This window comes from Danio rerio, chromosome 24 (genome assembly GCF_052040795.2).
Source record: "Danio rerio strain M-AB ecotype USA chromosome 24, GRCz13ab, whole genome shotgun sequence".
In the NCBI taxonomy this organism is placed as follows: domain Eukaryota; kingdom Metazoa; phylum Chordata; class Actinopteri; order Cypriniformes; family Danionidae; genus Danio; species Danio rerio.
Window position 1 is genome coordinate 43,709,755 of NC_141044.1, and position 12,295 is coordinate 43,722,049.

The window sequence follows — 12,295 nt, forward strand, 5'->3', positions numbered from 1 at the left end:
ATAAGATGCTTATGATAAGCCGTTGTTTGTTTACCTTCAAGCTTTGCGTGTGCCCATGAAACAGCCTGTGAGCGTCAGCACACGCACAAATTATGAACATCTCGACATGCGAATATGATCCAGTGAAAGTTGTTTACAATATTGATCATCCACAGAGTTTGTAATTTAGTCAAATGTTTACAAATACAAGCGCAGCCGTTTAAAGCTCATTTGTGGTGAATGATGTCAGAATTTACCGGCATTTTGGAATGGATGTGTGAATGCTCTTTTCCGGAAAATTTCCGTAACGTCCTCGCCTGTGTGAACAGCGCTTTTTTCAATATACCGGTAAAGTCGTTCCGGAAATTTTCCGGATATTTACCGGTATCACTGTGTGAAAGGGGCTAGTGAGAAATATTCCTACTGCCTCCTGTTTTTATCATTTTTAATCAAACAACGAGAAAATCCCTCACTAGTCTTGACTGAAGGACTGCTGTGTTTTTCTTACAGTGAAGATGCTTAAAGCACAGTTTGTTTAATATTTTTGTTCTATTGTATTTATTTCTCTTTCATTTGCAGGGTGGAAAATAACTGTATGTAAACACTTGAAGTCAGAATTATTAGCCCTCCTGAATATTAGCAACCCTTTTCCTCCCAATTTCTGTTTCATGGAAAGAAGTTTTTTTTTAAACTTATTTCTGAACATAATAGTTTTAATATCTCATTTCTAATTACTGATTTCTTTTATCTTTGCTATGATGACAGGTCAAAATACAAGCATTCAGATTAAAGTGCAATTCAAAGGCTTAATTAGGGTAATTAGGCAAGTCATTGTATAACAGTAGTTTCTTCTGCAGACAATCAAAAATATTTATTGCTTAAGGGGGCTAATAATATTGACCTTAAATTGGTTTCAAAATATTTAAACCTGCTTTTATTCTAGCTAAAATAAAATAAATAAGCCTAGAAGAAAAAATATTATTAAGAAATACTGTTAAAATTCCTTGTTCTGTTAAACATAATTTGGAAAATATTTATAAAAAATAAAAATAAAAAAATTCTCAGGAGCGCTAATAATATTGACTTTAACTGATAATCGTTTTGAATAATCGTGATTACAATTATGACCAAAATAATCGTGATTATGATTTTTCACAAAATCGAGCAGCCCTACTATTATATATGTATTTTTAAGTACAAAAAAAAAAAAAAAATATATATATATATATATATATATATATATATATATATATATATATCAAAACACATGGTTAAAATTACAACATAATGGTAAAAATAATTAAAATGAATAACTTTAAATAATTATTTAAATTTAGCTCACTCACGCAATGTGCTTGTCAACGTGTAAAGGCAAAATCAAAACAAAATCGGCAGAGAAATCGTAAATGCAGTGATTCTTTAGAGGCGAAGAAAAAGATTAGACAGTATGACAAAGCCTACCTAAATTTTGGTTTTATTGATGGCCAAGACAAGTTAAAACTGATTAATTTATATTTTCTATACATATTATATATTAATATTACACAAACACACACATACAGTATATATATATATATATATATATATATATATATATATATATATATATATATATATATATATATATATATATATATATATATATTTAGTACATGGGTGTGTGTGCGTGTGTATTTAAATGGTGGGGGGGCTCCAATGTTTGTATATGTTCATGGGGGGGGCCTCTAAGAAAAAGGTTGGAAACCACTGGTTTAGAAAACCAGACCTATACAGTAGGGATGTAACGGTAATCAGAATTTCACAGTACGGTAATACCTCGGTATGAATGGCACGGTACAGTATTTATTGAATCATTTACAGGAAAAACAAAAGTAATGAAAAGACTCGTAAAAAGTTAGCAGTTTTTGTTTGCATTTTATTTTTCAGTTTGGCTTTTCGTTTTAATATTGGCAGTCTTGATGCAGAAATGCTGTGAAAATCAACGTGACGATGTGTTGTCGCAGTGGAAATAAACATTAAATAATTAAATTTTATTTTCAATTTTGGCAGATATTCTGCGAACCGTGTTTTATAAACTTGTTAATCTGCTTTTCATTTTAATTTGATTGAGCCATGTTCATGTGTTATGCAATAAGTCCATATGTTGATTACTGTGATGGGCCTAGATGTAACCAATTTCTAATAACTTTCTCATTTCTTTGATAGTCGCCATGATGACTACATAATATTTGACTAGATGCTACTAGTAATAGACTTTCTCCAGAAGAAAAATCTAAAAGGAAACACTGTGAAAATGGCCTTGCTCTGTTAAACAACACTTCTCAAATGTTTGAAGATGAATACAATCTTGAAAGGAGGGCGTCTAAATTTGTCTCACGAGGGAAGTAATTTACACATACACACTTACAGTCCATGAGTCCGAGCAGGATGAGCGAGGCCAGTCCTGTGAGGGTCATGGCCAGCAGCAGGATCCCCCTCCGGCCGCAGCGGTCCACTGTCGCCCACAGCAGCAGCCAGGCTCCGCCGCCAGCACACACCGACAGCAGGTACGTCCAGTAGAAGGTCGGAGGAGTTCCCCGAACATCATCACTGAAGGAGCTGTAGCAGTGACTGATGCCATGAGAGATGAACCTGAGCACAACACACACACACTTACGCATGCTTTTGCCTTTTCAAGTTGGCTTCAAATCAAAATGCACTCTTCTGTTTTCACATGTATAGAGTAGGGCTGGACAATAGATGGTTTCAGCATTGATATCCTATAGTGTAATCATGCGCAATAGGCACATCACAGCACGTGCAGTGTTGAATGTGGGTTATAATTGATCATTCATTCATTTTCTTTTCCGTTTCTTATAAATATGCATACAGTGAAGACGGCGCTCATATGAATATGTATGCCACAACAGTTTTAGTTTGTGTTAAGTTAATTTCAAAATGTAATTAGGCAGTTCTTTATATCATATTTTCATTTTATTGTTAAGACGAAGTGATGTGAATGAGGTTATACAGTACACTGTTTTTACCCGATGTGTCCTTTTCCATATCAAACTTGCAAAGTCTGAACTTCAGCAAAGGGTGCAAGACTGAACTGTGTGCACTTAACATTGAGAACAGGCCCAATCAGAGAGGTGAACGTCTGCGGCCACACCTCCGTTTTCAGATGTCTCCGTTTACGCCCATCCACACTGACACAGGGCTGCAGCGTTTTAAAATGAAAACGGCCTCTTCAGCATTTCCAAAAATCTGTTTTTTTAGGGCTCAAAAAACTCTGAAAACGCTCAAAACGTGTGCGCTTTAAAACTAAGATGTGTTAGTGTAAACAGGGCCTTAATCTGTTTCTAAATGAATCATTTGATTCCAACCCAAGCTCATTCTGGAAACGTAGCCCCGCGGACGTTTCTGGAGACCGCGATTTACGTGGCCGGAGGTACGTACGGCCGCGTTTAGTTTTTCTCGAGCGAACGAGAAAAACCTCTTCGCGCTCACCGGCCGACGGCTCATCTCCGAGTAGAGGGCTTTCCCGCTGCTACCAGTTTGTCAGCTTAGCTCGCAGCGTTACGTCGGCAGAGCAGAGGCCCAGAGGAGGAGGAGCCGGCCGCGGGGACGACTGGGATCGGGTCCGGGGAACAGCGGTTCCAGAAATCAGATAAGATGAAAAACAAAATCCGAAAAATAAGGGCGAGAACGCGGCGGGATCCGAAAACTTGGTCGAAATCAAAGATGCGGGCTTCTGCTTTTTTTTTCTGGACGGCAGACGTTTTTGCAAAACGTCGCTTGGGTTTAGGGAAGGAGGAAGAGGAGGGCGGCTGGGTCGGCAGATCGTTCAGCCAGCCAGTCGGATGGACGGTCGCTCCACAGTGGCCTCCGATGGTTTTCGCGTGAGAACAGAACAGGCGCAAATGGCGCACGCTCCCGAGAGGCACTCGAGACGCGAAAAAGCGCGCACAGCAGCCTCTCGCAGATCCGCAAAAACAAAAACCGTTTGAATACGTACCTCACGGGATACGTGAATACGTATGAATACATACCTTTCACAATGAGCCCAGGTTGTTTGATTCAGTGATCCATTCATAAAAACGACCTTGCTTAGTTTCTATGTGAATCTGCCATTTTGAATAAATGATTACAACCCAGGCTCATTCTGAAAACATAGTCCCATCGACTAACCCACTCTCCTCCTTCCCTAAACCCAACCAATTTTATCGATTGACCTGCCCACCCACTTACTCCCCTATTCCCAACCAACAATTTATAAGAGCCATCCAGAAAAAGAAAAGCCCTCGTCTGATTTTTTACCAAGTTTTCGGATTTTACCACGTTCTCACCCTGTTATTCACTTATTTTTTGGATTCTGTTTTTGTCTTAACCTGATTTCTGGAATTGCTCTTCCCTGGACTCGAACCCGGTTGTCGTGGTGGTCAACTCCTCTCTGCGTCTCAAGTCCACCAAGGTATGTGAAGAGCTAACTGGACAAACTGGTTGCAGTGGGAAACCCCTCCACACGGAGGTAGACGGTCAGCCGGTAAGCGAGAAAAGGAACGGTGTCATACCACCCTGTAGCGTTCACCTAAAAAATGAAATGCAGCCATACGTACCTCTGGCTACATAATTCACGGTATCCAGAAATGTCCATGGGACTACGTTTCCAGAATGAGCCTGTGTTGCATGATTCAGTGAATCACTCCTTAGGACAGTGACTTGTGTACCTACTGATGATTTTAGTGTCATATTTAGATCATGAATATTATATTTATAAAATGCTTTCTACTATACATTATGCTTTTATATAAACGTTTGGTTTTATTATGCAGTTTTAAATAAGCATTAAACATTCTTTTAATATAGTAGTCCAAAAGTCAGTATGTATGAAAATAGTTATTAATATATTCATTATATTTGCTTCCTTATTGTTATAATTAAACAGTTAAACTATTTTTGATACAGCTCAAATGCTGTTGGATAGTTTGCTGCTAATAAAATGCTGTCAGAATCTTTGTGCGACAGTCTTAAAGACACAGAAAGCAGCTTGACGAACAAGTGTTGATGTGCTCTGACCTGGGAATCTAGGATCATACGATGGTTTTCGTGTCATATTGAATTATCAATGTCAGGCCGAGATCAGCACAAAACTCTCTTAACTACTTGTCAAAAATATTTTTAAATATGACCCAGTTCAACTTCTTTTTACTCAGTGACATGATTGATGATGGCTTTAGAGCATTTGCTGAGTCAAGTGAATCACTCACGATGTAAATCCCAGCACGCAGAGGTTCTTCCAGATGTTTCTGCTGTGCAGCAGCTCCGGGAAGGACAGATGAGGACGTGTAGGAGACGAGGACGATTCACTGTCCAGCTCTGCGGCACATACAGGAACACACTGATTAAAGGGACAGCTCACCCAAAAACAACATTCACTCACCACTTACTCTAAACATATGAGCAACACCAGCGTTATGAATGTGACAATTTAGTAAAAACTCAAAACATACCTTCACAGAGACAGCATGTTCACATTAGATTAAATCATCTGTTTATATTTTACAAAACAACTCAATGGGATCAAGAAAAATCAATCTGTAAACATGTTTTATATTGTAAATGAAGGAAATAAACATGCGTTATGGATGTGACCAAAAAAATCTGCAAGTTTACAGAACATAACATACTTTGTAGAAATCCTCTGAATTAAACTGCACAGCCTCAAAAAAAATGATGCTAATCAACAGGATAAGAGTGACTGTATAGAACAAAATGACTGATTTTAATTGACATTTCCTGCATTTATGAGGGCAAATGCTTCGTTATGGATGTGATAGATGTAAAACTGCCACTTGTGTGACTTTGTTAATGTTTTCAAACTATTATATTTGATTTACCAGAGACATTTTTGCATATTTTTACAGTACTGTCAAGCACAGGCTTACACAAACAACTTTTCTTTCACTATTTTGGTGAAAACTTGACTTTTTTTCATGACCAGGTTGACATTTGCATTGCATTAAATTGCTCTGATTTTATTTATTTTTTTGTTGAACACAAAACAAGCTATTCTGAAACATGTTGGGGGAAAAAGATGCAAATTGCAATTGAAAATTAAATTAATGTGCATAAATGGAATATGGCTTAGAGTTGGGCGATGTCGACCAATTTAGCATCATATGATGTCTAATGTGAAACATCCGGGGTCGCCACAGCGGAATGAATCGCCAACTTATTAATTAATTAATTAATAATGAATGAATTATTTGTAGCCTACTGTTTTAACTAGCTGACCTGCATGCTCTTTGTTTTACCCATGACCAAATCATAAATAAATAAAGATAAGTTACACACAGATGACCACCTGTCAATCACTTTTTCCTCAGGACTCTGGCATGAATAGGTTATATGCTGAGCTAGTGTTCTTCCCAGGCTGATAAACTTCCGGTGACTTTTTATTGTCAGTTTTTGTCTATGGTTCCTTTTACAGCATTGATGTGGGAATGTAGTTAAAATACAATCAGTTAAACAGACTTTGCCATTCATTTAGTTGCTCAAGCGCAAAACGAGACAAAGCCATGTACTCGCACGCGCCCATCAGAATCAGCAGGCTAGCGCAGAAGCTCCATTGAATATACTGGGGTAAAGTAAATGCTCATATTATAAAGACATGGCGGGGGAAATGTAATGTAATGCAGTGCTTCTTGTACAATCTGAGACCCACTTTATATCAGATATCACTCAGCCAGTGGAGATCGCTGATTTGTAAAGAAAACAGACCTTAAACGTGCCAGTTTTGCATTGACAAAAGTTCATCGGACGCGTTTAACCCAGGTTTACTGGCAAATGGAACGTCCTGTTAGCATGCTTCTGCATATACCCTATAGGCAGAGTGATCTGTGTTGTTATAATGACGTCAACAAACTTGGTTGGTAAAAAGGTGCAACAGAAACCAACCGACAGCGTCTGAGATTTTCACTAAAATGACTAAGTACAAGCGTGAAGCGAAAGACCGAAGCAGTGTTTTGACGCTGGGACATGCTACCTGATAGATTCAAACAACAGAAGAGTCGTTCGAGACGAGATTAATTAAATATCACCTTTAACAACTATAGTGAGACGCCATCCAGCGGGACACCCTTGACGAACTGTCTGACGTGCACTGCTCTGTGGGCTGACTGCTGGAGCTCAGACATCACGTGAATTTTTAAAGCTAAGATGTATCAGTGTAAACGGGGTCTGAGTGTGTGGGTTTTTCCCGAGCGGGTTGCTGCTGCGACAGGGACAGAGCAGAGGATCGTGATGCCGGCTCAGCATCGTGATGGCTATCAGCGATGGACGATGGCACTGTCTATCAACCCAACCCTACTATGGCTTAAATCATTTATGAAATAAAACATTTCTCTTTAAATAAAACCGTCGCTGCTTTGTCTATTAATGCGTCCCATCACACTCCAGGCTCAACAGAAAAGCAGATGCCATTGCAATGTATACATTAGCTCAGTGTTTGGTTGCAGCCGAAAGGGCATCCGCTATGTAAAACATATGCTGGACAAGTTGGTGGTTCATTCTGCTGTGGCGATCCCTGATAAATAAAGAGACTAAGCTGAAGGAAAATGAATGAATGAAATGAGAATAGACATGAAAACCAAATGATGGAAGCAGCCACTGACATCCATAGCAGGAGCAAAAACTATTATGGAAGGTCAATGGCTGTTTTTTTTTTTTTCCATAATTCCTGAGGATATTTTCCCTCGTGTTCATCAGAAGTGAAAGATGAGCAAAGGATGGCAGAATTTTCACTTTTGAGTGAACGTCCAAAAGAGCCATCCTCCTAAAATGAAACATCCTCCTGAAGTGTTAGAGCACTGACCGGTGAAGCTGTCGTCGTCTCTCTGGCGGTCGCTGCGCTCACAGAAGGAGTTTGCGTCTCCAGTTCTCTCTGTAAGCAGAAGCCATCGCGGCGATTCTGGAAACACACCCGGGATCCTGAAGACCAGCAAACACACATGTAGATGACAGAAACACAGAGCAGCTTCATGAAGCCATAACCACAGCACAATCAATCGCAAACGAATTGTTAAATTCCAGTCGAGCATTAACAAAGATTGTAGCTGAATCTGTGGTTCTAGGTGATCGTATAATGAAAGTCAATGGTTACCAGCTGTGTAGATCAGTGTTTCTCAACCATGTTCCTGGAGGACCACCAGCTCTGCACATTTTCCATGTCTCCTTAACCAAACACACCTGATTCAGATCATCGGCTCATTAGCAGAGACTGAAAGACCTGTAATGGGTGTGACAGACAAAGGAGACATCCAAAACATGTGGAGCTGGTGATCCTCCAGGAATGTGGTTGAGAAACACTGGTTTAGATTGAAAATGAAAATACATGTTTAATTCATTCCCCATTATACATTACTCATGGCTTAAATAATATATTTTCAAATAAGCTTTTTTCATACATTAATGTATACATTTATCTTTTATATATATATATATATATATATATATATATATATATATATATATATATATATATATATATATATATATATATTTATATATATATATATATATATATATATATATATATTACATGTTATAATTATACTATAAGACTATTTTTGATACAGTTTAAAGGCTGAACACTACAGTTTGCTGCTAATAAAATGTCAGAATCTCTGTGTGACGCAGAAAGCAGCTTGATGGACGAGTGCTGATGTGCATGTACAGCTCTGCTGCGTCACTGGGAATTTAAGATCAATAATCCTGAATGAAGCTCTACATGAAGTGTTGAGGAGCTCCTGCTGCTAATATGTGTGTGTTTAGGTGCTGAGATTAGATCAGCGAGGTCGCGGCCCACAAGGGGGCCTCAGTGATCTTTGTGGGGGGGGTTGTGTCATATTTAAAGAAAATTCTTAGCAGTGGACAATTAGGAGAAGGATCATGTTGGCTTAGTTCATTTTTTCCCCTACCTCAGTGGTCGTCAACCACCGGTCCGTGGATCAATTGGTACCGGGCCGCACAGGAAATCAATAATTGTTTCCATTTTATTTATTGTCTGAGTCTGAACGATCTATTATTTTAAAAAGTCTTTTATTTTGAAAAATGACCATATTCTCCCGGTTATATCTGTCACTTGAGCACCAAAATTTTACCCACAAGCATTAAAATTGAGTATGTAACAGACGTCTTTGGAAAGTTTCTTTGCTACGGGAAAAAGGCCCAGTGAACGACCTGCGAACTGCCAAGGAATGGGTCAGCAAATCAGGTGAATCAGATCAACAACTGATGGGGATTGCAAATGAAAGCGTTCGCATATTACGAATTTCTAGAGTTTGCACAAGTTTGTTGTCTCCAATTAAGGTGTGCATCTTGTGCACCGCGAGTCACGTGACAAGAATTGACCGATCAGCTTCAGCTTGTATGGAATATTCACATTTCGGTAAGACTAATTTTCTAAGACAAACACACAAACACTGCAGCGCTTTGTACTTTTCTCCGTGAATAAGACTTGTATCAGAGAGTGACAGCAATGTTTTGTCAGCTTGTCATCCTCTGAGAAAAAGATTGATAGTCGCCTAGCAACCTACGAAACACCCCCAAACCCCCCGCAGTAAAATAGTCAAGCGTTGACCGGCGCATGGTGATGAACAGGTTGAGGAGCACTGCCCTAGCTGACCAAAAATAAACTCATTTGTAATCCGTCCTCCACAAAAAAGACGGAGTCTTACTGATTCGCCTCGCAGCAATCCTCACACTAATTGATAGAGCAGAACAAATAACATGCCAGTAGTAAATTGTAACAGCCTATATTATGTTGTCCCTTATACACCAGTGTGAACACTGATATTTATGTTACTGAATTTCAAATAGGGTCAATTTAAAGGCCAAAGGATTACATTTTTACGTTACAAATGGCCTGATGGTTTGCTTTTATATTTTACATCAGGCTATTATTCATTCATTCATTTTCTTTTCGGCTTAGTCCCTTTACATACCGTTTGTTTGACAACATTTTTTGTCATAATTAATGCAAAATTATATGAGCGATAATATCATTAAATGTGGGGGGGCCTCACAATATTTTTCTGGGAAAAAGGGGGAACCATTGAGCTAGAGGACTGAAGGCCTGACCTGCACAGATTGTGTTTATATCTGACATATCAAATGAGCTTCATGCAAATGAAGAAGCTCACAGAACAGGTTTCAGGAGTCAGCGGTCATTAAACACTGCTGATGAATGAGGGATTCAGCTCATATAAACGTCACCTTCTCTGCTTATTGAGTTATTGGTCTGACTTTCTAATGTTAAATACATTTATTTAAGTGTACAATATTTGCGTCGGGATCTTCAATTATTTTGTTCTAGTCTTTTGCTTTTGGTACACTGTAAAAAATGGCCGTGACTTCAACGGTAAAAAACTGTAAAAATGCTACAGTACAAATCCGTAACCTGGTTAACGGTATTTTTCCTTAATATATACGGCGAATAACCGTAAATTGACTTTCCCAGAATTCCCTGCATGGCACATCACTTTTTATGCATTTGGTTGACATCGATATAAATTGTTTTACTTGTTTTCCCATCAGTTATGCACATTAGAGATTTATGTTACATCTAATGTTGATAAACAATGTTTATTTCATGACTTTAATTGTAAGCGTGTTACCATGCTGCTGTTCAGTAGCTGTGTGAATGACACTGAGCACCTTCTACATGCTGATACTCTTTTCTGCTTGTGGGAAGAGTTGATTGTGACGAGCATTGGCTCGTTATGTAACTTCCTCATCACCTCCTGCATGTGGATGTGCTAACGTGTTTAACTGAGTAACAAAAGATGTGTAGATGTTGATCATTCAAAACACAGACATATTACCTCGATAAATTATAAAAATACGGTAATTTACCGTAAAAATGAGAAATTACTTTTACGGTTTGTACCGTGTTTTTTACATTAAAGTACTGGCAACCACAGCTGCCGTTTTTTTACAGTAAATTTTACGGATTTATTTTTTACAGTGTATGGTCTAATGTATATACACAAATATACACTTATCACGAAGCATCCTACAAAACGCCTGAACTTAAAAGGGAGATCTGTAAAGCCTAGTACACACTACATGAGTTCACACATCTGCAGATCGCTATGAAATTTGGTTTTGTTTTTGAATTGCTGTGTTGTTCACACTGATCCACAAGAGGGCGTCACACTCGACATGATCTGACAACTCTTTACCCAACCCAAAACCCCACCAATGAAATGCTGAGGGTGGAGCCGTCGGAAAGAGCTGGACGCTATTGGCTGATGTGATGATGACACCACTGACACAGCGTTTGAAATGGCTCAGAAAGTGGTCAAGGGAGCATTTGAAAGCATCGTCAATCAGCTGATCTGTCAGCAGATCGATTGCTCATATACCTGCACAGTTCAGCTGATAGCCGATCAGCCATTTTGGTGACTGTCGCTTTAAATGCAAATGCGATTGTTCTTGTCTTAAAAAGGGGGCGGAGCTACAAATGCCTGTAATTTAATAACAAGACTAACATACTATGCTAATGAGGGAGAGATGGTCACTAGTGGGCAGAGCTTTTTACCCTCTGATGACTTGTACAAATAGAGAATGTCAATCAAAGTGTTTCTGCAAAATATAAATATAATTAATTTCTTTTTCCCATTAGAGGCTGGATATATTCACACACTGCCAACACACGACTGGGTTTAAACTCTCTATAAATGTGATTTATTTCATAATAGCTCTCCTTTAATATTGTAATATTGTCATTTTGACAGTGTATTGTGGGCTATTCCATCAAATATACCTGTGCAACATCAGACTGGCTTTGTGTAATAGTAAATAAACTATTCCTCAGCTAATTGTGTGTGTGTGTCTAACCCGTAGCAGAGGAACAGAGAGAGTGGAGCGGCTCCGGTCCCAATCAGACCCCTCCAGGAGCCGCAGCCGAGGGCCACGGCCAGCAGCAGGAGCTCGCCGGAGAACATGGTCAAACCGGACAGCATGGTGACCAGCAGACGCAGAGACGGGTCACACAGCTCCAGACCTGCACACACACACACACACAACAAGCTCAGATACACACTTCCATATTCTGCTTGAGGATCATCATATCTGCAGCTCATGTTGACTCAGATTTACACTCAACAGATGCCAGAGCTGATGTTTACAGTACAAACAGCACTACAGTATACTGTATGATGACCTTCTGCAGACACTTTCATTTTCCAGGACACATACATGTAACAGATTTGACCATGTTTGTCATGTAAAACTATTATAAAACATTAAATAACTTCATGTTAATTACATA

At 38.9% G+C, this 12,295-nt stretch overlaps 2 protein-coding genes across 5 annotated transcripts in view; one reads left to right on the top strand and one right to left on the bottom strand.

The window, feature by feature from the left end:
* katnip (katanin interacting protein) overlaps positions 1-12,295 on the top strand; it is a 1,410,884-nt gene that overhangs the window by 1,267,794 nt on the left and 130,795 nt on the right. The gene's annotated exons all lie outside the window — the stretch shown is intronic.
* slc22a17 (solute carrier family 22 member 17) overlaps positions 1-12,295 on the bottom strand; it is a 28,457-nt gene that overhangs the window by 7,288 nt on the left and 8,874 nt on the right. For all 4 annotated transcript variants that reach the window (XR_015525329.1, XR_015525331.1, XR_015525330.1 and 1 more), the window contains exons 6-9: positions 11,863-12,028; positions 7,835-7,950; positions 5,229-5,337; positions 2,387-2,610 (exon numbers count right to left, since the gene is read on the bottom strand). Coding sequence is in view for 1 of the 4 variants with exons in the window: in XM_087310125.1 (XP_087166251.1) it covers positions 2,387-2,610; positions 5,229-5,337; positions 7,835-7,950; positions 11,863-12,028 (615 nt within the window). In the remaining 3 variants the exon portion in view is untranslated. The remainder of the gene's footprint in view (positions 1-2,386; positions 2,611-5,228; positions 5,338-7,834; positions 7,951-11,862; positions 12,029-12,295) is intronic.